Source organism: Lissotriton vulgaris, chromosome 4_1, assembly GCF_964263255.1.
Source record: "Lissotriton vulgaris chromosome 4_1, aLisVul1.2, whole genome shotgun sequence".
Lineage (NCBI taxonomy): Eukaryota > Metazoa > Chordata > Amphibia > Caudata > Salamandridae > Lissotriton > Lissotriton vulgaris.
In genome coordinates this window covers 1,399,446,665-1,399,469,882 of record NC_141691.1, presented here as the reverse complement: position 1 = coordinate 1,399,469,882, position 23,218 = coordinate 1,399,446,665, and the positions used below count along the sequence as shown (strand labels likewise).

Here is a 23,218-nt window from a genome sequence, read left to right as displayed (position 1 = left end):
AGGCATGTACAACCCCTCGTAATACCCGGCAAAGCTCTCCGCTATCGCCGCGGGTTCAAGTATGGGTTCCCCCTCCGGGGTCTCAATCCGGGGCAGCGGCTGAGCATGCATGATGCCCTGACATAGGCGGTGCAACATCTTGCATGATTTGTCACCCCGTTCATAGATCTGACTGCGGGTGGCCAGCCAGGCTTGCCTCGCCTCGTCCATCAGGACCATGGCATAATGCTGTTGCGCCAGTGCCAGTTGCCGTCTGGCGGGCCCGCCGTCCTCCTCCCGACCCCTGCGTTCCAACGCCTCCAGCTCTGCCTCGCGCCGCACTAAATTCTGACGCTTCTCTCTCCAGGCCGCAGCGCACCAGGATATGTCCACGCCACGCATCGTCGGCTTCATGGCCTCCCAGAGAACAGTCGGGGAGTCCACCGAGCCCAAGTTTATACCCAGGTACCGGTCTATCTCGACCGTCATGTGCGCCCTATAGTCGTCTTTCGTCAAGTGCCAGGCCGACATTCGCCACCGAAACGGCTGCCTGGCCGGACCCACACTAAGTGTGATGGCCACCGGTGAATGATCTGAAAGCGCCTGCGGCAGAATCTCCGCCGACAGCACCTTAGGGGCCAACGCCCTGGGGAGAAAAATATAGTCCAATCTGGAGAAGGAATCGCGTGCCGCAGAGAAGTACGTGTAGTCCCTGCACGCCCCATGTTTATACCTCCATGTATCTATCCAGTCAAGACCTAATGTCAATGCATGCAGCCTAGTAGTGGGCCCTTCCCCCTTCTGCGCCGCAGCCGCCGCCCCACTCCGCCATCTATCGCAGCTCCTATCTAGGACGTCGTTCCAATCTCCCCCTACAATGGACAGGGCCTCCGGCATGGTACCCCAAAGGGACAAGAGCCGCTCCACCAAGGACCACTGTAGTGGCGGTGGAGCGTACAGTAGTGGCGGCGGAGCGTACACGCTACCAAAGATCACACTATCCCCTCCAATTTCGCCCTGTAGAAAAAGGTACCTGCCCTGCGCATCCGACCATAGGCGTTTGTGTATGTACGGCACTCTCTGATGAATAAGGACTGCCACTCCCCTAGAGCCCCTCGAGAAGCCCGCTTGGTATGGCTGTGTGAACCCTGCGCGCTGGAGACATAGGGCCCTCGTGCCCAGCAGATGGGTCTCCTGCAAGAACAGTATGTCCACCCCCATTCTCTTGACGCACTGAAAGATTGCCCCTGCTTAATTGTGTCCAGCATTCCCCGCACATTCCAACTCAAGAGCCAGGGCCTACCTGCCCTCCCCCCCAACAGCAGACATTTGAGCAGTACATCCCATGTGGGACGTGTCCCCAAGGCACATCCGGTGCAGCACATGGCAAAGAACGAGCAGCAAAGCATATGCAAACACCCCCCCACCAACCCCCGGCCCCAAACTCTCAACCCCCCCGTCCTCCCCCTCCCTGTACCTCCCAAACATGGAAGCACCTGTCGCGGTCGGATCGCGGCCTGGTCCCCAACGGGAGACCCAGCCCCACGTCCTCCAATGGATCCCCTTGCGGCAGTCAATAGGAACTAGGCTGTCACTTCCTCCCACCCATTCAGACCGGGCAGGGCTCCCAGCCCAAAGCAACAGTGCACCTGAGCATCCACACCTATCATAAGCATTGAGTCATATTCACGGCCCCGGATCATCCAGTTCCATCAGTTTGTTGTTCCTGTGAGGGACTGTATTTGCAGGCGACGAGCCCAATCGCGAGCCCCTATTCGACCGCGGCCTTCCACGGCGCCGACTCTGGCTTCTGAGGCCCTCCCGGGCAGTTCCACTGGAGGAGGAGTCCGACTCCCCAACTCTAGCCGTGTTGACCATAACTTTCACAGTTTCATTTGTCCAGTGGAAAACCTCCTCCGGAGTGTCAAAGAATAATATTCGGGACTTGTAAATCACCTGCAGCCGCGCCGGGTAAAGCAACGCATACTGGAGTTTAAGGCCAGGAAGGCGGGCCTTGGCCGCAAGAAACGACTGACGCTGCTGCGGTACCATTCTCGTATAGTCCAGAAAAATGAGAATATTCGCGTTGTCGTGCAGTAGTTCGCCCTTGAGTCTTAGTTTGCCGCAGAATGGTATCTCTATCCGAGTAGTTCAGAAACTTGGCTATGATCGGCCGTGGGCGCGCTCCCACAGGGGGTTTCTTCACGAGCGCCCGATGGGCCCTTTCCACCACGAAGCAGTGGGATAGTGTGTCTGCCGGGATCCAGCCTCCAACCATTGCGCGAAGAAATCTTCGACCTGGTCTCCCTCACAGCCCTCCGGAAAACCAACGAAGCGGAGGTTATTCCGCCGAGCGCGCCCTTCGGCATCTTCGACCCTAATGGCCAGGCCCTTCTGCAACTTTTCCATGGACGCGACCTTCTTCTTTAGGATGGAGACATCATCTTCAACCTCAGTGATACGGGTCTCAGCACTAGTGATTCGCTCTACCGCATTCCGTAGGTCCGGGCGGAGAAGGGTGACATCGGCACCGACCGCACCAATTTTGGCATCCAGCATGTCCCTCGAATGTGTGATGGCCGCCAGCAGCGCCGCATTGTCAGGCGCCGGCGCCTGGGATCCCCCAGATCCCGCAGCCCCAGTGAATTTGTCCATCGGCCCCTGCTTGCCCTGGCCACCTCCGGCCTCTCCCCGCGTCTTCTCTCCGCGCCCACAGCAGTGGCAGCTCCTTGTGCAGGTATGTTCACAGTCCTGGGAAAGCCGTGTAGGCCAGATGCAGGCAGGCCTCCATCCAACGCTGGGTGGAGGCTCAGGGGTGGCCCCCAACACCACTAAGTCTCTCCTTAGTCCCACAGGGCCAACGTGCCACAGGGCCACAGGCGCCGTCCGATATCCCCACCGGGGCCCGACCTGACCCCCGAGACAATTCCCAACTCACCGCTACTCCTTGGTGTTCGTCGGACCGCACTGCTCCTTCCAGTCAGCCAGGCCCGGCAGCACCGCCTCGGGGTTCACCACCAGTCAGGACACGCCTGGCAGCGTCCACACCGCTCCAGGGGACCCACCGTCAAAGCGTCGGGCCCCAACTTCCCACGCGGCCTCCTAGATTTCCCCAGCAGTAGCAGTGATCTTTTCCCGGGTATCACCCGTCCTCCCTACCGGGGCCCGATATAGCCCCCGAGCACACTCCCCACACCACAGCTGCACCGGTGGCCCACCTCTCGGTCCTCCGGGGCCCGCCCGCTCCACAGGGGGGGTCCCCCTGCACGCTCAGGGCAGATCCACCTATCTCTGATGTCCACTGCGGCCTAGTGTCCTTTGCCTTCCGCAGCTGCCGACCGGCCCAGTCTCCACATCCACTTCCACTTGGGTGGCGCCCCCCTCTCGCCACGGCCACTCCTGGCACCCCCTCAGAGTGCCCTCAGCAACGCGCCGTTGCAGCAGCCAAGGACAATGGATCAATGCGGTGCAAGGGGGTCGACGGTCACCCGGGCCCCCCAGAGACAGCCGGCGACTTGGCCCTCCACATCAGGGTCGGCAAACTCGCTCCACCCGGGCAGCTCCAAAATCGAGGTCCCGGTGGTGCAGGCCTCGCCGGTCCCCACCGCATCAGTTGCGCCGCTCAGGCAGGAAGCCTGCACCAAGGCCCCTCCACGATCCCTTCCGCAAGAGATCTCCACTCATGCACCGGATCGGGCGCCGCACTCCACTCGTCTCCGGCGCACCGCCGGGATGTCCGGATCTGGCGGCCCCAAAATCGAGGCCCCGGCTGATTAGGCCTCGCCGGATCTACTCGGGACCCGTCTTGTCGCGGGCCGCAACGCTGTCACCCAGGCCCCCACAGGGTGGAAACTGCTACTGAGTGTAGCCTTGCGTGTCTGCAATCAGCCGCTATTGCAGGGACCCACTTCAGATGCCCAGGGCAGGATATATGTGCAAGGATTCTTCTAGACTGGCCGGAGCTGAAGCTCTACACGGCCGCCATGCTCGCTGGCTTAGCCATGCCCCAGACTTGGGATTCTTTATCAGGAGACTGTCAGTGGCTTTGCGATTCCCCATCATGCACAACAGCCAATGACGTAGCTAGGCACTGAAGTTTCACAGCAAGGCAGGAAGAGGATTCACAGTAATCAGTGAGCTTCAGAAGGCTTTCGAAAGCTCTGCAGATGGGATTTGAGGGCATAAGATGGAGATGAGAGGGCATGCTCTCGGGGTACGAAAACTCACATACCAGTCACCAATCACTCCACGAAAAAAAGTCCCAGGATGGCCAGTCTGCAAACAGCGCACACAGAACAGTTGGGAATACAAGTGATAGGGTCAGAGGATATTATCCGAGTAGGCAGGATTACCATGATAAGGAGCCAAGGGGGGTGGCCCTGCCTTGCCTCTGCCTGTCGCTGACAGGATCAAGATGGGCCTGCTCGTGGCCTGGGTGTGGCCCGAGCATGTCCCACACCGCGGGACACTTATGAAGTGCTTGGCAGGCCAGAAACAGGTGGGGCTCATTGCAGGGCTCCTCCTCCGCCCTGAAAAATACTGGGACAGTTTAACACGGCTCCTGCACCGCAGGACTCACTGTGTTCTTATTAAGCGCTTGGAGGCCAGAAGCAGGTGGGGCTTGGTGCAGGGCTCCTCCTCTGCTCTGGAGGACGCTAGGACAGGTAGTCCCCTTAGGTGCAGTTGAACGTGGCTCCCCTTGCATCATGCATTAAACCCTAAATGCCTCTAATCCCATCTTCATGACTGGAAAGTTGAAAACTTCAGGCCCACAATGGGTCGGGAAAAGCAGAATCCCTGTTCCTGGAGACTACCAGGTTGAAGTAAGAATATTACATGGGTAAATCATTCTCTGAAAAAACAACACTAATCTGGAACTCCCTTCCTCCAAACCTCCATTTAACCTCCTAGCCACCTTTAAAACACATCTATGGTTCTTCATCTCAAAAGAAAATTTGGGTGGAGACCTGGAGGCCGATATGGACTGGTGTATGGCTAGAGAAAAAAGGGTATACATTGCACGGGGGTGCCCCAAAAATGGTCTGCTACATGGAATAACTGGAATGTCTATCGTGGCCACCATCTAATGTCGATGTGTCGAAACTCTCTATGTCTATATATTGGAATTTGCAATTATCCCTTCTATCTGTGTTTAATAACTGTTGACTCGCTTTTGTTCAATAAAAAGAATTAATAAAAATAAATAATAATTATTTTAAAAAAAGACACTTTAGGTAAGTCAGTGCTCTTCCTCACATTCTTGAAAAATGCTTGGGGATGGGCATGTATGTTTTTATCTTTTTCTTGATTTTATTTAAAACGTAATAGATCTCAGTGATTGTTTGGACTAGTAGTATTGTAAAGTGCTCAGTTGTCTTCAGGCCAGGTTTATACTATAAAAAAAAACATATAAATATAATGAACGGTATGGGCAGCCAAATGTAGGAAGTGAGTCAGCATCAAAGAGCAAGTTACTTACTTTCGGTAATGCATTATCTGGTAGAGACATTATCTAGCTGCAGTTTCCTTACCTTGGAATTTCCTAGGCGTCAGACTGGATCCGAAAACATTTGCATGAGCAGTGACCCTGTGTGCAGTCGGGTGGCTCGGTCCGGCTCCATGAGAAGTTGTTGGCATCGATTGTGACATCGCTGTCACCAATAAAGGCACCACCCAGGCGCGCGGCGTTGGTTCCTTTTCACTTTTTCCATGCCAGAAGCACTGAGTCGTGATGTGAACTGACTTTTGTCCAAACTAGGGCCCTCGAAAAGGGAACAACCCTAGCCCTATAAATGAGTCCGCAGATGCGTTATCGAAGATAAGTAACTTGTTCATCTGACTTCTAGCTGCCGCTTTCTTACCTTTGAATAAATGCCCATGCCATACCTTCTGGCGGTGAGCTGCAGACAGATTTACTAGACTAAAAAGTCCTGCAGTACTGAACAGGCGAAATGCCTGTCCCTACCGACCTGACTGTCCAGGCAGTGGTGTTCCGCAAACGTGTGCAGTGAAGCCCATGTTACAGCCTAGCAGCTATCCAGGACTGGCACTCCACGAGCAAACCCTGTGGTCGCAACCTGTCCCCTGGAGGAATGGGCTCGTAAACCCTCAGGAGTCTGTTTCTTAGCCAGGACATAGCAGATTTTAATGCAGATAACGTCCCAGAGTGAAATGGTTTGTTTCTGCACTGTCTAACCATTTTTTAGCTTCCACATAACCCACAAAGAGTTGGTCGTCCACCTGGAACTCGTTTGAGCGGTCAAGGTAGAACAACAGCACTTTTTATAGGTCCAGACGGTGGAGATGCTTAGAGGGATGTGGGTAGAGTGAAAGATTGACTCAGATGGAATGTGGTCAACACTTTAGGTAGGAATCGGGCACGGGTAAGGAGCACCACCTTATCCAGGAACGCATAAAGTAGGGAGGCTCGAATGACAAAGCCTGCAGATCGTTCACTCTCTGGGCAGATGTTATTGCCACTAGAAAGGCTGTCTTGATGGTAAGCAGCCAGAGGTGACAATTGTGTAATGGCTCAAAGGGAGCACACATAAGATATGTGAAAACCAGATTGAGATCCCACTGCTGCAGGATAAAGGGAGTAGGGGTAAGCTGTTTCAAGAACCTATTTACATTAGGGGACCTGAATAAAGAGGGTTAGTCCCTTGGGCAGATCCGAAAAATAACCATTAAGAGAACCCCAAGCAGAGCCCTGCTGGGCAAGGGTCGGAATAAAAAGAGGAATAATAGATAGAGAAGCAAAAATAGGGTCAATAGACATTTCTGTACAATATTGCACACTTTTTTGGCAACAGCAGGCGTCTACCATCTTAGTGAGGGGCTGCCTGGCTGCCAAGTTAATATTACATACTTCAGGAGGAAGGTTGAAAGATGTCATCTGTTGCCGCTCAATCTCCACGCACGGAGACAGGGAGTTGACAGGTTCAGGTGGAAGATCCTCCCCCACTGCTGAGACAGAAGATCCTCCTGAAGGTGTAGCCTAATTGGAGGATCGCTCATTCGAAGAAGCTCTGGATACCAGACTCTCCTTGCCCCGTCCAGAGCCACAAGGGTGACTTTGGCCCGGTCGTGCTTTACATTTTTGAGAACTCTGAGCAGAAGTAGTATGGGTGGAAAGGAGTACAGGAACCCAGAGCTCCACTCGTGACTAAAAGCGTTGCAGAGCGATAGCCGCCTTGAAAACTCTAACGCACAATACTGCTGACATGGCGAGTTCTCTTCGGAGGCGAACAGATCTAACCAAGGCTCTCCCCACTGTTGAAAGAGACCTTGCGCCACTTCCAACTGGAGACACCATTCATGATCCGCTAGGCATCGAGGGAAGAGTTTGTCGGCTCTGTTGTTCAAAGAACTTGCCAGGTGCTGAACCACCAGGGTCATTCCCTGCTGTTCCAGCCATGTTCAGAGATGAAGTGCCTCTTGACCAAGGGGCCATGACCCAACTGATGATGACTGGATCAGGGAACAAGTCTGTTATGAACGTATAATACTATGGGAGACTAGAAGTGAATTTGGAGTGGTTAAATACAAGTGTCTACAGTAACTGGGCCCAGTATATAGACAAGTGTATATAACCACTCCAAATTCACTTCTAGTCTCCTCATAGTATTATACGTTCATTACAGGATTGTTCCCTGATGAAGGTTTAATACCTGAAATGCATTGGATGCATACAATGATCCAGTCATCATAATACAAGTTCTGCAATTACATTGAGAATGTGAAGAATAAAGAAGAGTTACAAGCACTTTAATTCAAGCAAGCGTTTAACTTTTTTTCATCATTGAATTTTCTTTCATCATTGAATTTTGATCATCTATAACCTGAGGAGACTGTTACCAGGACACAAGTAGTGCCCAGCGGGACACATCTCTAGACTAGATGTGCAGACACCAGAGCCTATAGATCTAGCCAAGGCAACCTCTATTGGTTGAAGATGCCTCTTCCCACCTTGGGGTGTTGAAGCCACTCAACATTTGCCCAGCTTGGCTGCTCGGACATTCATATGGCAGGCTATCAGAAGGTTGTTCTGCAGCCCAGCCACCTTCATAGGTGTAGAGCCTCCTGAAACTAGATCCAGGGTCACGTTCCACTCTGTTTGGTGCAGTACCTCATGTAGTTATGTTGTTTGTTAGGATCTGTAGCAGCCTTTTCTTGTTGGTTAGTAGGATGGTTTTCAGGTCAAGGTGGAACACCTAAAACTCCAAATGGTTGATGTGGAGCTGGCGCTCCCCCGGGGACCAGAGGTCTCTGATCTCTATCTCTTTTGGGTGCCCTCCTCCACCCCATCTGTGATGTGTCTGTCACAAGTTCACCATGAAGTCTGGGTAGGGAAGGGAGAGTGGACTGACACAGGCCAGTTTAACCACTACAACAGCTCTTGAGCCGTCTACTCAGCGCTCTGGATGGAGCCAGGGAAGCAGTGCTGATCCTGTACCCACTGAAACCTGAGGTTCTACTGCAGGCCCACATTTTTCCTCTGGCATTTGGGACAAGGAGGATCACAAGGCAAGGAGTACAAGAAGCCTCAGAGCTGTCTTTTCCAAGACCTGAACTTGACCCCAAAACCTCAAGATCATATCCTGAATGTCCCAGTCTCGCTGCACTGAAGGTCAGGCCTTGAACTCCATTTGTGTCCAGGACTGCCCCAATGAAGTGAATTCTCTGCATGGAGTACAGGAGAGACTTCAGCTTGTTGATGGAATACCCTAAAGATATCAGACTTAATAAGAGTAGCATCCTCCTCCCTACTCCAAATGTTGCACCCTTTCCATGGCACTCTAGGTTAACTACCTGCATCATAATTGCAAAGTACTGTTCCCAATGTCACTCCAGTGAGGGTGGAAGATGATGATGGGAGGAAATGAAAGGCAGGGCATAGTCTCTCTGAGCAATTTGTAAGCCCCACCAGCCCAATGTGATGGATCCCCAGCCAGGGAGGAAATGCCATATTCTGCCTCCTACCATCCAGGTATGAGCCTTATAGGGCCAACTAAAGCTGCTTGGCACCGGCTGCAGTTGGGGAGGAAGAATTGGAAGATTGCTGTCCCTGCTGGACTGAACACTGTTTACCAGTGCCACATCTGCAGCCTCAAAAGGACTTGTTTGGTTTTTGTGGTACTGGTAGGGAGGTTTGAAAGTTTCTGTAAACCAGCCCCTTGAACAGCTTTTGAAATTCACAGCTCTGAAATTCCTGTACTGATGGGAAAATTGCTTAGCCATCATCACTAGCCTCAAGTTGCTACAGCTCTTAAACAGCCTTTTCTCCAAAAACCTGGAGCCATCAAAGGGCATGTCCATTTAGAATGCTTGCTCATCCCCAGAAAACCCAATTTACTGGATCCAGGTGTGCGTCCTTAGCACAACACTGGTACTAATAGCTCTGCTAAAGCAGTCTGTTGTGTCCTTTATTTGCTAAGGCTTGAACAATAGGCTCTTTGGTGTTGGGATTTTAGAAAGTGCTAGATCTCTCATCCTTAGGGTGGTCTTTCCCCAACGTTTGCCTGCTTATCTCCACCTTTTGCTGTATCTTTTTCTTGGCCGTAGGACTCTGAGAACTTTACCACTGCTGACCAGTGCTAAAGTGCCTGTGCTTCTCCCCTAAAACATGACAACATTGGTATATACCTGCTTGGCATATTTAGTTCACCTGAAAATCCCTTGTAAAGTGGTATACCATGTACCCATGGCCTGTAATCTAAATGCTACTAGTGGGCCTTCAGCACTAATTGTGCCACCCCCACAAGTAGCTTTCAAACCTGTCTCAGGGCTGCCACTGCAAGGCCTGTGTGTGCAGTTTACTGCCACTTAGACTTGGCATATAAAATCACTTACCAAGCCTTAAACTCCCCTTTCATTGCACATAGGTCACCCTTAAGGTAGGTCCTAGGTAGACCTATGGACAGGGTGCTGTGTAACTAAAAGGCAGGACAAGTCCTGGAGGTGACAAACAGCTCACTGTTGTGAGGCCTACTCCTCTCATATGCTAGCATTGGGGATTTCTCAAAACACTTTTTAAGCTATAATTCCTGAACTGAAAGGAGTAATTAGATCATGTTTAAAATCTTTGGAATGGTGGTGATAAATCATCTTTAGTAGTGGGATAACTGGATTTGATATCATCCTTTTTTAAATGCCACTTTTAGAAAGTGGACATTTCTCTGCTCTTAACTTTGCTCTGTGTGCCTGCATCCGGGCTATAATACACATCTGGGCTGGGTGACAGCTACACTTTGTGCATTCCCTCTTGACAGCCACAAACACAGGAAGGGCTGGGTGTGACAGAGGACTCATCTGCATTCATCTGCAGTCTGACAGCCTTCGGGCAGGAAGGAGGAGAGGTGGGTCACATCTACATCTGAATAGGCTGTGACCTAAACTCACACAAAGAACTGATTACTGCCCACAGGTAGCCTGGCAGGCAGGACTGGATTGAAAGGGATCCTTGTGCACTTCAGAGAGTTACTTTGAAGTCACCCCTACAGCAAAGGCACTTTTGGGTATAAGTGCTAGGGCTCTGACTCTACCAAATGAGTACAGTACTTGCCTGGGAAAAATCTGCTAGAGTAAGGACTGTGGTGCTATAAGGATTGCCACTTTGATGTGACTGACTGTTCTGAGGAATTGGTTCTCTGCTTTGCTGAGGTGGCTTGTTTCCTGCTGATCTCTGCCCTGCGGAGGACAAGGGCTGGACCCATCTCACTTGAATCTAGAGTGACTCCAAGGGATTGCTGGCTTGCCTTCTGTTTTCTGAAGTCTCAGGTACACAAAAGACTTCCTAAAATCCTGCTGGACTCTGCAATCTGTGAGTCCTACCCTTGCCTGAGGTGACCCCTCTACTTGTGGGCCTCAGAAGTGGGTTCTGCAGCTGATTTCTTAAAAAACCAATGCAATGCCTAGATTGCTTATGAATTTCCGCCGCATCTCCCTTCAACGTCGACCCAGAGGCTGCTTGATGCTGACGGATCCAAAGCCTGTGCGGCTCGATGGTGACACAGTAGGCTCTCGAGTCTGATATCAACAAAAGCTCCATTCAAGGTATTTCTTCAGTGGACCTGTCTGGATCCTGTAGCCGGCCTGCCCTCCATCGGAGTTGGCCTGAACTTTTAATTTGCACAAGTCTCTGGCGACCTCAAGTAACCTTTTGACCGCTGGTGACTTCTAAGAACTGTTTTCACATTTGGGGGCCATATGTATCAAACTCTGATTTTGAAATTCTCAAATTGCGATTTGTTTTCGAATTGCTATTTGAGAATCGCAAAACGCTATGTATGTAGGATTTGCAAATAATTTTGCGAATCCTACATTTTCCTCAATTGCAAATTGCAATTAGAGAATACCTCCCTATTCATTCCTAGGGCCCTAGAGGTCCATGGGAATGAATGGGAAGACATTCTCAATTTGCGATTCTCAATTAGAGAATAGCAAATTGAGAATGCAATTTCAAGGGTTCCAGGGTGTCAAAAGGACACCCTGTTGCACCCCTGAAATGTGTGTGTGTGCACATCTGGCACACATACACGCCCTAAGGGCATGTATGTGCGCCACATGGCACTTTGAAAAATGCAAAAAAGTGCACTTTTCAGAGAAATTGCAAATTACCACAAAACCCAAACGTAAAAGTGAATGTGAAAAGAAAAAAGGGTGAACACTGGTGCTAGGATGTTGAATAAAATTAAAACCGGGCTAGATCACACTGGCTATTGGACCTTTATTCAGTGCTGTGTGTCTGCCCATTTAAAAGCCGACATGTTTCATTGCCCAAGGAAAGACTCACAGCAATTTATTCAGGGCGTGGGTTCTGGTGGTTGCTGATGATGAGAACCTGAGGTAGCAGGCGAGTACCTTCCTGCTTACCCCCATGGTGTTACTCCCGTGAGGCACCACCAGCCCCCTCAAACATTTTTCTTCCTTCTTTTTTTATCTCCTTTTCACTCACTGGAAGTATTCTCTTCATATGAGGAGAGGGAGAGTGTGGAGGTGACATCAGTGGGAATCAACGCAACAGTTCGAATTTTAGATTTTGCTTTAAAGTGGTGGCCCAGACCCATAAAGTACAGATGATAAAGCCCTAACCACTACCCCTACAAATACCATAGTATATATGTGGGGGTCTGAGGGGGAGATTCACCGTGTGAACAGGTCCGATGTTGTGTATGATATTATGAGTGGGGGATGACCTGTTCTCTACCCCTATAGCTCCTTTGTGTATAAAGGCATGACCATGTAGCCAGAAGGGCACCAGTAAGGGCATCACTAAAAACAATAACAACTCAGATGAAGCTGGTCTGGCTGGAGAATTTCAGTTGATATATTTATTTTTATCTCTGTATTGAACAACTGCAAATCTCGTGCTTCAGCTGTCCTCCAAACCACCACAGCAAATGGGGCACTTTCTTCCATTGGTGGCCACTTGCCGCACAACCTGATGTAGCAATCCGAGCCTATGCACCACAGACATACTTCATGAGGGTCAATGAGCGACATCTGATTGGAGCAGTTTCAGCACAGCTTGAATCTTGTAGTTTCAGCTGGGACATTGTATTCTGGCACATTATGTAAAGTTTTAGGAGGCTTTGGAAGATCAAAGTTAGAAAAGGAGCAATGGATCCTCTTCAAAGGGCACAGAAAAGAAAAGAACTCACTTCAGCGTTTACTCGCAATGCTTATGTGAGGCTTTCCCTGTCGTGTCAGGGGTAGTATGGAGAAACTATGGAACCACATGGCACCACTTGCTGAAGAATTCTTGCGATCCAGTCTGGCGCAAATATATAAAGTGAGAATACAAAATATTTTGATATTCGATCACCTCTTGAGAAACATGTTGGAGACAACAAAACACAACTGCAATATTACCATATTAATACTTGGAATGTGTCATATGAGTTATTGATATCATTTGCAACATATGAAAACATTGAATTCATTACTACTGGTGGGCTGACAAAATGTGTGACCTTTTGTTGGACTTGGCTTTTTTGCAGGGTCATCTCCATACATTTTGCCTTCATCCCTCTTGTTTTCTGAAAGTCGTTTTTGCTGGCATTAGGAGTCTGTGCATATTACCTCGGCTAACCAGTGCTAAAGTACTTGTGTACTCTCCCTACATTGGCCGATACTTGATTGGCACATTTATAAGTCCCTAGTATATGGTTTTATGTACCTAGGGCCTATAAATTATAATTCTACAAGTGGCCTGCAGCACTAATTGTGCCACCAATTGAAGTAGCCCATTAAAATATGTCTCAGGACTGCAATTGCAGCCTGTAGTGCAGTTTTAAACTGCCATTTCGACCTGGCAAATAAACTTTTTGACAGACCTAATTCTTCTGTTTTAATACATACAAGCCACCCTTAAGGTAGGCTATTGACTGCCCACAGGACAGGGTGCATTGTACTTTTAAAAGTAGGACATGATTTTAAAATGTACATGTCTAGGAAGTGAAAAACACCTACATTTGTTTTTTTACTACATTTAGACCTATCACTCTCATTGGAAAACATTGGGTTTGCTTCCTACATTTATTAAGTGATACTTTTGATTGGGAGCAGATATAAATATCATATTTGGACTCAGATACATTTTAATTTAAAATCTTCTTTAATGGTAAAGTCTGATTTTAGATTTATATTCTGAAAATACTTCTTTTAGACAGTTGGCATTTTATTGCCCAAAAGCCTTTAAGGCCTTCTAGGAGTCCCCAGCTGCCTGGGCCTGTTAATGGCTTCCCTATTAAGAATAAGTAATGGGCACAGATGATGAACAATAGGGTACTAGGTTTGTGAGCAGGGTGGGCCATCTTGTGGGATGGCTGGGGGTGGACCTGTTCCCTGCCCCACTTATATTTCAAACAGCTTGCCTGCAGAACCCACAAAAACCCTTAATATTAGTCTTTTGTGACCCTAGACTTCTTTGAGGCTTGGCAGGGGAAGGGTATAACTTTCTAGAACCAGATGTGGAGTAGCATAGATAGTTCACCCACTTCAAAGCATGGCAACAGCTATAAATATAGGACTTCATGAGGCTCTCTTCAATACACTCCTGGACCTGTGGACATTACAGAGCACGTACTGCCATGTTCTTCAGAGGACTGCCCTGCTGCTTGAGGCTTGCCTTGTTATCCTGAGAGCTGCCTTGCTGCTTGAGGATTGCCTTGCTACCCAGACAACCCTGCTGCTTGAGGCCTGTCTTGTTATTGAGAGGACTGCTTTGCTGCTTGAGGCTTGCATTGTTCCCCAGAGGACTGCCCTGCTGCTTGATGCCTGCCCTGCTCTCTGCGAAAGAAGACTGGACCTGCTGTCTTCATCCTGGGGCACTGGAGTGGCTCCACGGATCCAATGCTGACCCCTCCTGTTCAGAGCTACAGGGACACAATAAGCTCCAGAGGTCTCTCTGCAACTATCCATCTGATCTGCTGCACCTTGATCTGCTTTGACCTACCGGAGCGCTGCTGGCCTCTGGTAGAGTACCCAAGAGGTGCCCTCCAGGTCCTGGACCCTTGACTGGCAACAGAGTGCACAACCCTACAAGTAAAGAAATTCTGACGTTCTGGACTCTACGAGCCAGACTTTGATAAGGTACGTTTTTCAGCAGGACCAACCGAGTCAGTGTATCCAGCCCACACTCCATTGCAGTTGTCTAGAACTTTTGACTTTTCCCTGGTCCAGCACGACCATATGACTGCGAGTGGAGCTTTGTGCTTTTAGGCGCTATACCTATCTAAAACTGTAAAATTGCAAATCTTCAAACCTACACATTGAATTTTTGTTGTTTTGGTCTCATTTTATTTATTAACATGTGCTCTATTTTTTTAATTGGTTTGGGATTTTTCTTGTGTTAAGTTTTCACTTTATTACTTGTTATCTGCTGCATAAATACTTAACCCAATTCCTTTAAGTTAAGCCTGACTGCTTTTGTGCCAAGCTACTAGAGGGTTAAGCATAGGTTCATTTAGTGACTTGTGTGGTTCATCCTGAAAAGGATTGTGGTTGTTGCTTGAGTAGGGTTACACCCCCTTCAACCAATAACACATTTTCTTAATCCTTTGCTGCTTCTTAGGTGCTTTTCAGCAAGATGTCACATTTTTCTACTTCTACTTAAATTTACTTACTGATAAATACATAAAAAAAAGATTACCTGGATGATGTCACTTGATTTTAGTGGGTTACCTAGAATAACAAGAATACTGATTTGACATGTTTGGGTGCAGGATTTCTAACCTTTCATTGTTGGAATATTTGTGGGATAAGTGTAACCAGCTTAACAAATAGAATAAAGTAAATTGGAAGGTGTTCAATTTATGATGGTAGACCGTGTGTTCTAGTATTCTTTGTCCCTCATTAAATCATTTGGCATGACATACATTCAACAATAACATAATATGTTTGCAGTAAATGGGATTGAACATTCAACAATTTACCTGTATGGCATCTTCTGAGTTTCCTAAGCACTTGTGTATGGAACCAAGAAGCAGGTTTTTCAAACCCAAAACTGATGGGTCAGTCACTTCCTGGCAAGCTTAACAAAACCAAACAAACCAGAAATAAATATCCTGCTGTATTATTATCTTAGTATAAATTACATTTTCTTTTGCATTCTTTACACTGACAGCAATAAGAAGTGTTCAGTCCTAAGCATTAACAAACTAGCGTTAGCAAACGAATAGTTAACAGACAATAACAGGGCAAGGCACCTAAAAATGTTATAGTACAAGTTTTGGAATTTTGCAATTTAGAAACTTGTTCCATACAAATCTAGAGATTAGGAGGCAATCCTCTGCTGTTCTGATGGAATACAGCATTTTAACAGTCCACCCTTTCCTTCTAAAGAAAACACTGTGATTGCTAAATCCATTAATAATGATTTGAAGGAGGAGCTACGCGGGCATCCAAGATGGTCGCGTGAGCAGAGAGCTCCTGAGACCCGCGCCGCCCTTCTTGATTTATCCTGCAGTTATCCTGGTCACTTCGACGGGCTTTTGAAGTGCTACTCTCACTGATACCGTTGATCCTTTTCTGGCCGAGATCGGACCTCTGGGACCATTTTTACATCGTCTTCAACTTTCTGGCCTAACCCCCGACGTGACCGGGGTCTCTGCTGCCTAGTGTGGCCGAGCTGTAATGCAACAACAACGGCTGCCTGGCATCTGCTCCACCGGTGGTGTGCCACTTTCACTTTCGGTTTCCAGCCCTCTCGTCTCGAACTCCTTGGGACCTGCTACTTCATCCTGGTCTGCTGCTCTCACTGAGAATGCTTTCTCTCTCGGTGCCGGCTAAGTGGCCCGTGACTTTTTCTTGCGAATCTAGACTTTTGGGGTTCAAGACTCGTCACCATTCGGCGGCACCCGGGTGTCCCCAGTCGGTGCTGAATACATCATGGCGACAAAACCCGATGCGGAGAAGCGCAGGAAGACCAATACTCGCGGGGGGTCGATCCAGTCCAACTTGATCGAGCGCTATACCCAACCGAGGGGTTCCCCCGGCGCCGCCAGTCGTGGCTTGGAGGACCCGAGGACAGACATGTCGTCTTCATCAGAAGTATCCCTCCAGGACCTGTTTGCCGCCATTGCAGGCCTCAAGGCCGATATGAGTCAACAATACGAGGCCATCGTGTCCAAGATAGACACGGTGGCGGTGGATGTTACTCTTATTCGTGCCGATTTGGCCAAGACGAACGAGAGGGTCAGGGCATTGGACTTAAAGGCATCGAGTTTGGTGACGGATATGGCGGAGGCACAGTCTGAGATTGGGAATTTGCGTGCCTCGCACGACCTTTTGCTCAAACGCATGGAGGACTACGATAATAGGGCCCGGCGGAACAACATACGCTTGGTCGGAGTGCCGGAAGACAATAGTGCTGCCTCGATCGATCTACTGGTCGAGGAACTCATTGTCGCTAAACTCGCTCCCGCAGGTCTCAACAAGTTTTTCGCGGTCGAGCGTGCCTATCGCTTCCCAGCTGGTCAGGTGAAGCCGGGGGGCCCCCCGAGGCCTATCATTGCCAGACTGTTTCACTTTTGGGACAGAGACGCCATCCTTCAGGCCGCTCGTAAACACGGCCCATTGAAGTACGATAATAACTCTGTCTCGATCTATCCTTATTTCACTCCCCAAGTGCAACGGCAACGTTCTGGTTTTCTTGGAGTGAAGCGTCGCCTGAGGGATTTGGGACTGAAATACGCAATGCTGTTTCCTGCTCGCCTGCGGATTGAATACAGAGAACGTGCCTATTTTTTCGATCAGCTTGATCGTGCTAGTGACTGGTTGGACTCTTTGCCAAAAGATGACACCGAGAGCGGAGGCCCCGGCGGCGCTGAAGGTGGTGCGACGGCCCAGGTTTAACTTGGGGCCCCAGAGGTCCGGCTTGAGACTGTGAACTTTGTAGAGTAACTTATATTGTATGCTTTATGATTGTGCCCGTGGTGGTGCGGGTACGGGTGGTTTCTCCCTTCCTCCTCAGGGGTTCTTTGTGTAGATCAGATGGGGCGACAGGCACACTGCAGTTTGGGGTGGCTTTTTAGTCAGCAGGGGTGCAGGGTGGGGGGCGTTGTAACGGGTTCTTGGTTGGGGGGCGGTTGGTGGGGACACGGTTTTGTTGTGTGTTTCTTGTTGTTCCTTCCTTTTCATGGTATATTACTGATTGCAAGCATTCTGGATCTATGGTTACGGGAGGGGGTTGTGTTGGGTCGTTCTTCCTGGGATGGGGGGGGGGGGGGGGGGGTGAGATGAAGGTTCTTTCTTGGAACGTCAATGGTTTGGGTGACAGGATTAAACGTGGCATTGTGTTACAATTTATAAGGCGTCAAGCCCCTGATGTTGTGTTCCTTCAAGAAACCCACTTGATTGGTAATGCCTGTAAAGCTCTTGACCGTCGGGGCTACCGATTGGCCGCCCACGCTGGTTTCACCTCCGGCTCCCGGGGAGTGGGTATAATGGTTAAATCCTCCCTGGCCCTTGAGATTGATGATGTTGTCTTAGATGATCGGGGACGATATGCTGCTGTCTCGGGGAGATGGGAAGGGAAGCCAATTGTGTTAATGGTTGTTTATATCCCCCCGGGGTTGCAGGCAACCACATATGCCGATCTTGGCAAGACTCTTCTTGGTCTCCCCGATGGTTTGCTGATCGTGGGTGGGGATTTTAACTCTGTGATGTCTGGCGAATGTGATCGGCTGCCCCCTAGAGTTCTGCCGCAGTCCCAGATGTGGCTCCATGATATGGCTGAAACTTTTGGTCTGGTGGATGTTTGACGTTCGCTGCACCCCTCCCAGACGCAGTATACTTTCCACTCTGGGTGCACATGGCAGCCTCTCTCGGATTGACTACTTTTTATGCTGGCCTCTACCCTATCCTTAGTACGGGAAGTTTGTCATCTCCCCCGGGGTATCTCGGACCATTCCCCCTTGCTGATTAAGGTCTCTGTGGGCGGTCTTTTTGGTAACAGAATTCCCCCTGTTCCCCCCTGGCACTTTCGGAACCCCCGGCTCCGCTCAGATTTGGTGAAGGCTATTGATTGTTATTTCGATGAAAATGTGGGTTCGGTGACCTCCCCTACGGTTCTCTGGGAGGCCTTTAAAACGGTCATTCGGGGATCCGCGCTATCTCTTATTGCTGCTGAACGGAGAGCTAAGAGGGAGGCCGTGCTGGCCCTTGAGACTGAAATTACAGCACTTGAAAGTGAGCTGGGTGGAGATGACACGCCTGCGCTTTTACACACTCTAGAGTTGAAACAGGCGGATTACAAGGCTTGTGTGACTGATGCAGCTAAGTTGATGCGTGTGTATCAGTTGGGCCGACTGTATGATGCGGGTGACAAGGCCAGCAAACTCCTTGCGTGGCTGGATAAGGCTGAAAGAGCGAATCGTGTTGTACCCGTCATTGTTCGGGAGTCTGGTGAATGTATGTCTGACCCCGGTGAGATTGTTGACTGTTTTGTTGATCATTTCCGGAAGGTTTATGCCCCGGTGAGTGACCGTGATGAGGCTGATTCCTGTCTACTGTTGCGTGATATAGCTCTCCCTTGTGTCTCAGAGGAGGAGGGTCTGGCTCTGGAAGCTCCCTTTACGGTGGATGAGATTGCTCTCGCTGTCAGATCCTTGCGCTCGGGTAAGGCGATGGGGCCCAATGGTTTACCTATCGAGCTTTACAAACTTCGACCAGACAAGATGGCTGCCCATTTGCGGACCATGTTTCTAGACGCGTTCGAGACCGGAGTCCTCCCGCTTGAACAGCGCCTAGCCACTATAGTGGTCATTTATAAGGATGGCAAACCTCGTGATCGCTGTACCTCCTACCGCCCCATTTCCCTGCTAAACGCGGAACCTAAAATTCCTTGCCAAGGTTCTGGCTAATCGGTTGTTGACGGTGATCTGTGACCTGATTCATCCGGATCAATCCGGCTTCATACCACATAGGAACACGGCCCTTAACCTGCGTAGGCTTCATGGTGTTCTCACGAGAGCTGCAACTCTCACAGAGCCTGCTGTGGTGGCCTCCCTAGACGCCACGATGGCTTTCGACACCATTGAATGGCCTTATCTTTGGGCGGCCCTCTCCAAGTTTGGCTTTGGCCCTAACTTTATTGCGTGGGTGAGGCTTCTTTATGAACAACCGCTGGCCCAGGTCGTGGTGAATGGCAGAAGCTCTGACCCCCTTCCCGTTGGGACGCGGCACCCGTCAGGGATGTCCGCTTTCCCCGCTTCTGTTTGCGCTGGTGTTTGAACCTCTCGCGGCGTGGCTCCGGTGGGAACCCTCGATTAAAGGGATCCGGTGGGCGCCAGATCTGGAAGATCGCGTCTCATTGTATGCCGATGACATCCTCCTGTATTTTACTTCCCCTCAAAAGTCCTTGAACGTGCTCTTTGACGTTCTTACATCCTTTGGCAAGAACTCCGGATTGGTTATCAATTGGACCAAATCCTGTGTTTATGTCATAGCCGGGGTTCTGCCGCCGCTGCCCCGTAGGTTTCCAATTCTGGTGGCGGATGACGGTTTTAAGTATTTGGGGATCTATGTCTCCACGGTTTCTGCGGTGCGTTATGAAAGGAATCTTTATGCTCCGCTCCGCCGTCTTAAACAGGATGTCAGGCGATGGCGTGAATTGCCCTTGTCTCCGTTGGGCCGAGCGGCGCTCTTCAAGATGATGTCGCTTCCTCGATTTCTCTATGCATTGCAGAATTTCTTCGACCCGGTCCCTGCTCGCTATTTCCGCGAGATCGAAAGTCTACAGCGGCAATTGATCTGGGACGGACGTGCCCGTATCGCACTGTCTAAGCTCACCCTTCCCTGGTACGACGGCGGTATTGCTTTGCTAGATATCAAACGATACTACTGGGCCTCGCACCTGAGCTCCATTAACCACGTAACGTATTCATCGGAACCCGCTCCTGCCTTTGCCCTGGACAAATTTTTACTGCCCGGTGGCAATTTCAATAGGGCTTTGTACTCGAAGTCACCAATCCGTCTCCTTACGGGTCCTACGAAGTGTGCGGTGCGGGCCTGGAGGGATGCAACTGTGGCTACGGGCTGGAGTGGCAAGCTGACGCGTATGACTCCACTGTACGACTCTGATCGATTGGGCAACCTTTGGCAGACGAAAGGGTTTGACAGGTGGGACATGATTGGGATTAGTAAGGTGGAGGATCTTTGGGCCAGGGGCACTGTGAAGTCCTTTGAAGCCCTAAAACTGGAATATCAGCTTGATGATAGGGAGTATTTTCGGTATATGCAGGTTCGGCATGCCTTGTCCTCAGCCTTTCCCCCCGGGACTGATATTCCACAATCCTCCCCTCTGGAGGATCGTATCCTAGACGGCCACGTCCCCGATAGTACGATTTCCTTAATATATAAAAAGCTTATTAACAACAGGGCTGATCAGCTGGGGAAACTTCGTGCTTCCTGGACGGTGGACGGGCTTGAATTAGACGATGAGGATTGGCAGTCGGCTGTTTCTTCCCCTAAGGAAGTGGCTATTTCGGCCCGACTTCGTTTTGTTCAATTAAAGATCCTCCACCGTGTGTATGTAACGGTATGCGCCTGGTGCGAATGGGGCTTGCGACGGATGGACGGTGTAGGCGTGGGTGTGGTATGGATGGTACTTTTCTTCATGTCCTGTGGGAATGCCCGGTTGTCTCGTCCTTCTGGTCCAGAGTGCATGATGTAATGGGACGTGTCACTGGAGTCCCCCTCCTTCCTGAGGCACGGCGCTGCTTGCTCAATGTTTGGGAGCCTACGGACTGTACTGCGGCACAGACGTTCTGGGTCACTCTGGGCAACATGGTTGCCAAGAGGGACATTGCTCAGCTCTGGGGCTCCGCCAGGCCACCAAGGCTCAGTGCCTGGAAAGACAACATGGACTGGTGCATGTTTCGAGAAAAGACGGTGTACGAGGCACGGGGTCGCCCCAGAAAATGGTCCAGGGTTTGGGCACAGTGGAATTCGTACCGTGGTGATATTTGTTCCCCTCCGCTCGATTATGACGTTCCTATCCCCTCCTCCCCGTGATTGGCGTTCCGTTTTTGTTCCCTATATTACCTGTATCCTCCTTCCTCCATGGACACCCCCCCATGTCAGATTTGTTCCTTCATATTTGCACTCCTTCCCCTTTCCCTCCCCTCTTATGACCCTTGCCAGTATAATGCCATGTGTTTGTGTTTGTTGTTTTCTTTCGACAAAATCACAAAATTAAACCTTTGATATCCTTTAAGTACTGTTTTATGCTCCACACTATAATGTGTACTTAATGATCGTCTCCAAAGTGTACTGTCTTGCTTTAATTTTTTCAATATGTGTCATAGCGGCCGGCCCCGCGAGGTTGTAGGCAGACGCTGTGTAACGTGCATTCCATAAATAAAGGTTTAAAAAAAAAAAAAAAAAAATAATGATTTGAAAACCATAACATCAAAAATAGGTTTGTGCCATAAAACTGGAAAAAGCTTAGATATTCGTGAATCTTAGGTTAGCCTCTAAAAATTACACACATATAGAAATGTGACTATTGCAAGCAAAAGAGTGTTGAATGGATAAAAAATGGCTGGGCAATGCCAACATATCTGCCCCAACATTTCTCTTAGCTTTGCAAATGCTTGTATTTTTTCCTCACATGGTCACTGAGCAACAATATGCTGCAGCCATCTGCAAAGGATTTTTGTTTTGTTTTAAGAAAAATGATCCAAAGATGGTGGTTGGCTATGTGGCCGTAGGTTGGTAAACTTGAAATGGATTTTTCCTTTTTTTAAGCAAAATAATTCAAAGACGACGTTTATGCGGGTACGTCAGCAGCCACCTTTGCATGCATTTTTTCCAAACTAAAGTAATGCATATATATTGGCCATCTTATAATACTTATCCTTTGTTTAAGAAAACACATTCAAAGAAGGACACTGCAAATATGTGCATAAGCACAGCCCCCAACATTGAATTTGTCTTAAAATAAAAAATCCATGGTGGGGGGAAGTGGAACCTAGATTTCACCGTGGCAAAATGTCACAGTTGTAGGATTGGAGAGTTGGGGCACACGCCTGGATGCCCGAGCAGAACTGTACGAGTGTTGAATGGTCCACAGAATACAGTTTCATGTATAACAAGCCAATGACTTCTTTATAGTACTCCACCAACTGCACTGTTGTATTGGTTTGTATTTTTGTTAAGAATCTGAAAATAAAGGTTTTTTTAAAAAAGGGATCCAAGATGGGCACTGTGCAAGGGCACACCAGGGTGCCCATCTTGGAATGGTTCAAAATATATTCAAGTATGACTATTCACTGGTACACTGACAGACAGAGGTGAGAGTATGAGGGGTTGTAAAGGAAGCAGACTCTAGGGTATATACTAATCAGAAAGAGAAGGGCCCAAAAGAAGGGGGGGCAGGTAGATTCACACAGTGGAAGAGAAAAAAGTCTCTTTGGAAAGTATCTTATTCGCTGCAATGCAAGGTTATAACTCAGCAATAGAAGGTTACAATTTAAGCACTCAAACTACTGTGAAACTTGGTCAGGGCAAAGACTAGAATAGAGAGGGAAGCCATTGAAACAGGAGCGGGAAACTCATATAGACAAGAAAGCCCCTGAATCAAGAGCTGACACAAAGCCTACTCCAAACCTGTATGTCTATATTGGATAGAATTGAATTCCTTGCCAGCAGACAGCTGAACTTGTCTGTAAGTGAGATCTAACATTTGCCGAGATAAAGCTGAAGCCATCTTTAGGCAAGACTTCTGTGCAAG

At 49.3% G+C, this 23,218-nt stretch overlaps 1 protein-coding gene across 1 annotated transcript in view; it reads right to left on the bottom strand.

The window, feature by feature from the left end:
• The window catches only part of TTC39C (tetratricopeptide repeat domain 39C), a 512,445-nt gene that overhangs the window by 66,219 nt on the left and 423,008 nt on the right, over positions 1–23,218 (bottom strand). The window contains exon 11 of the mRNA XM_086965646.1: positions 15,417–15,514. Within this exon, the coding sequence (XP_086821772.1) occupies positions 15,417–15,514 (98 nt within the window). The remainder of the gene's footprint in view (positions 1–15,416; positions 15,515–23,218) is intronic.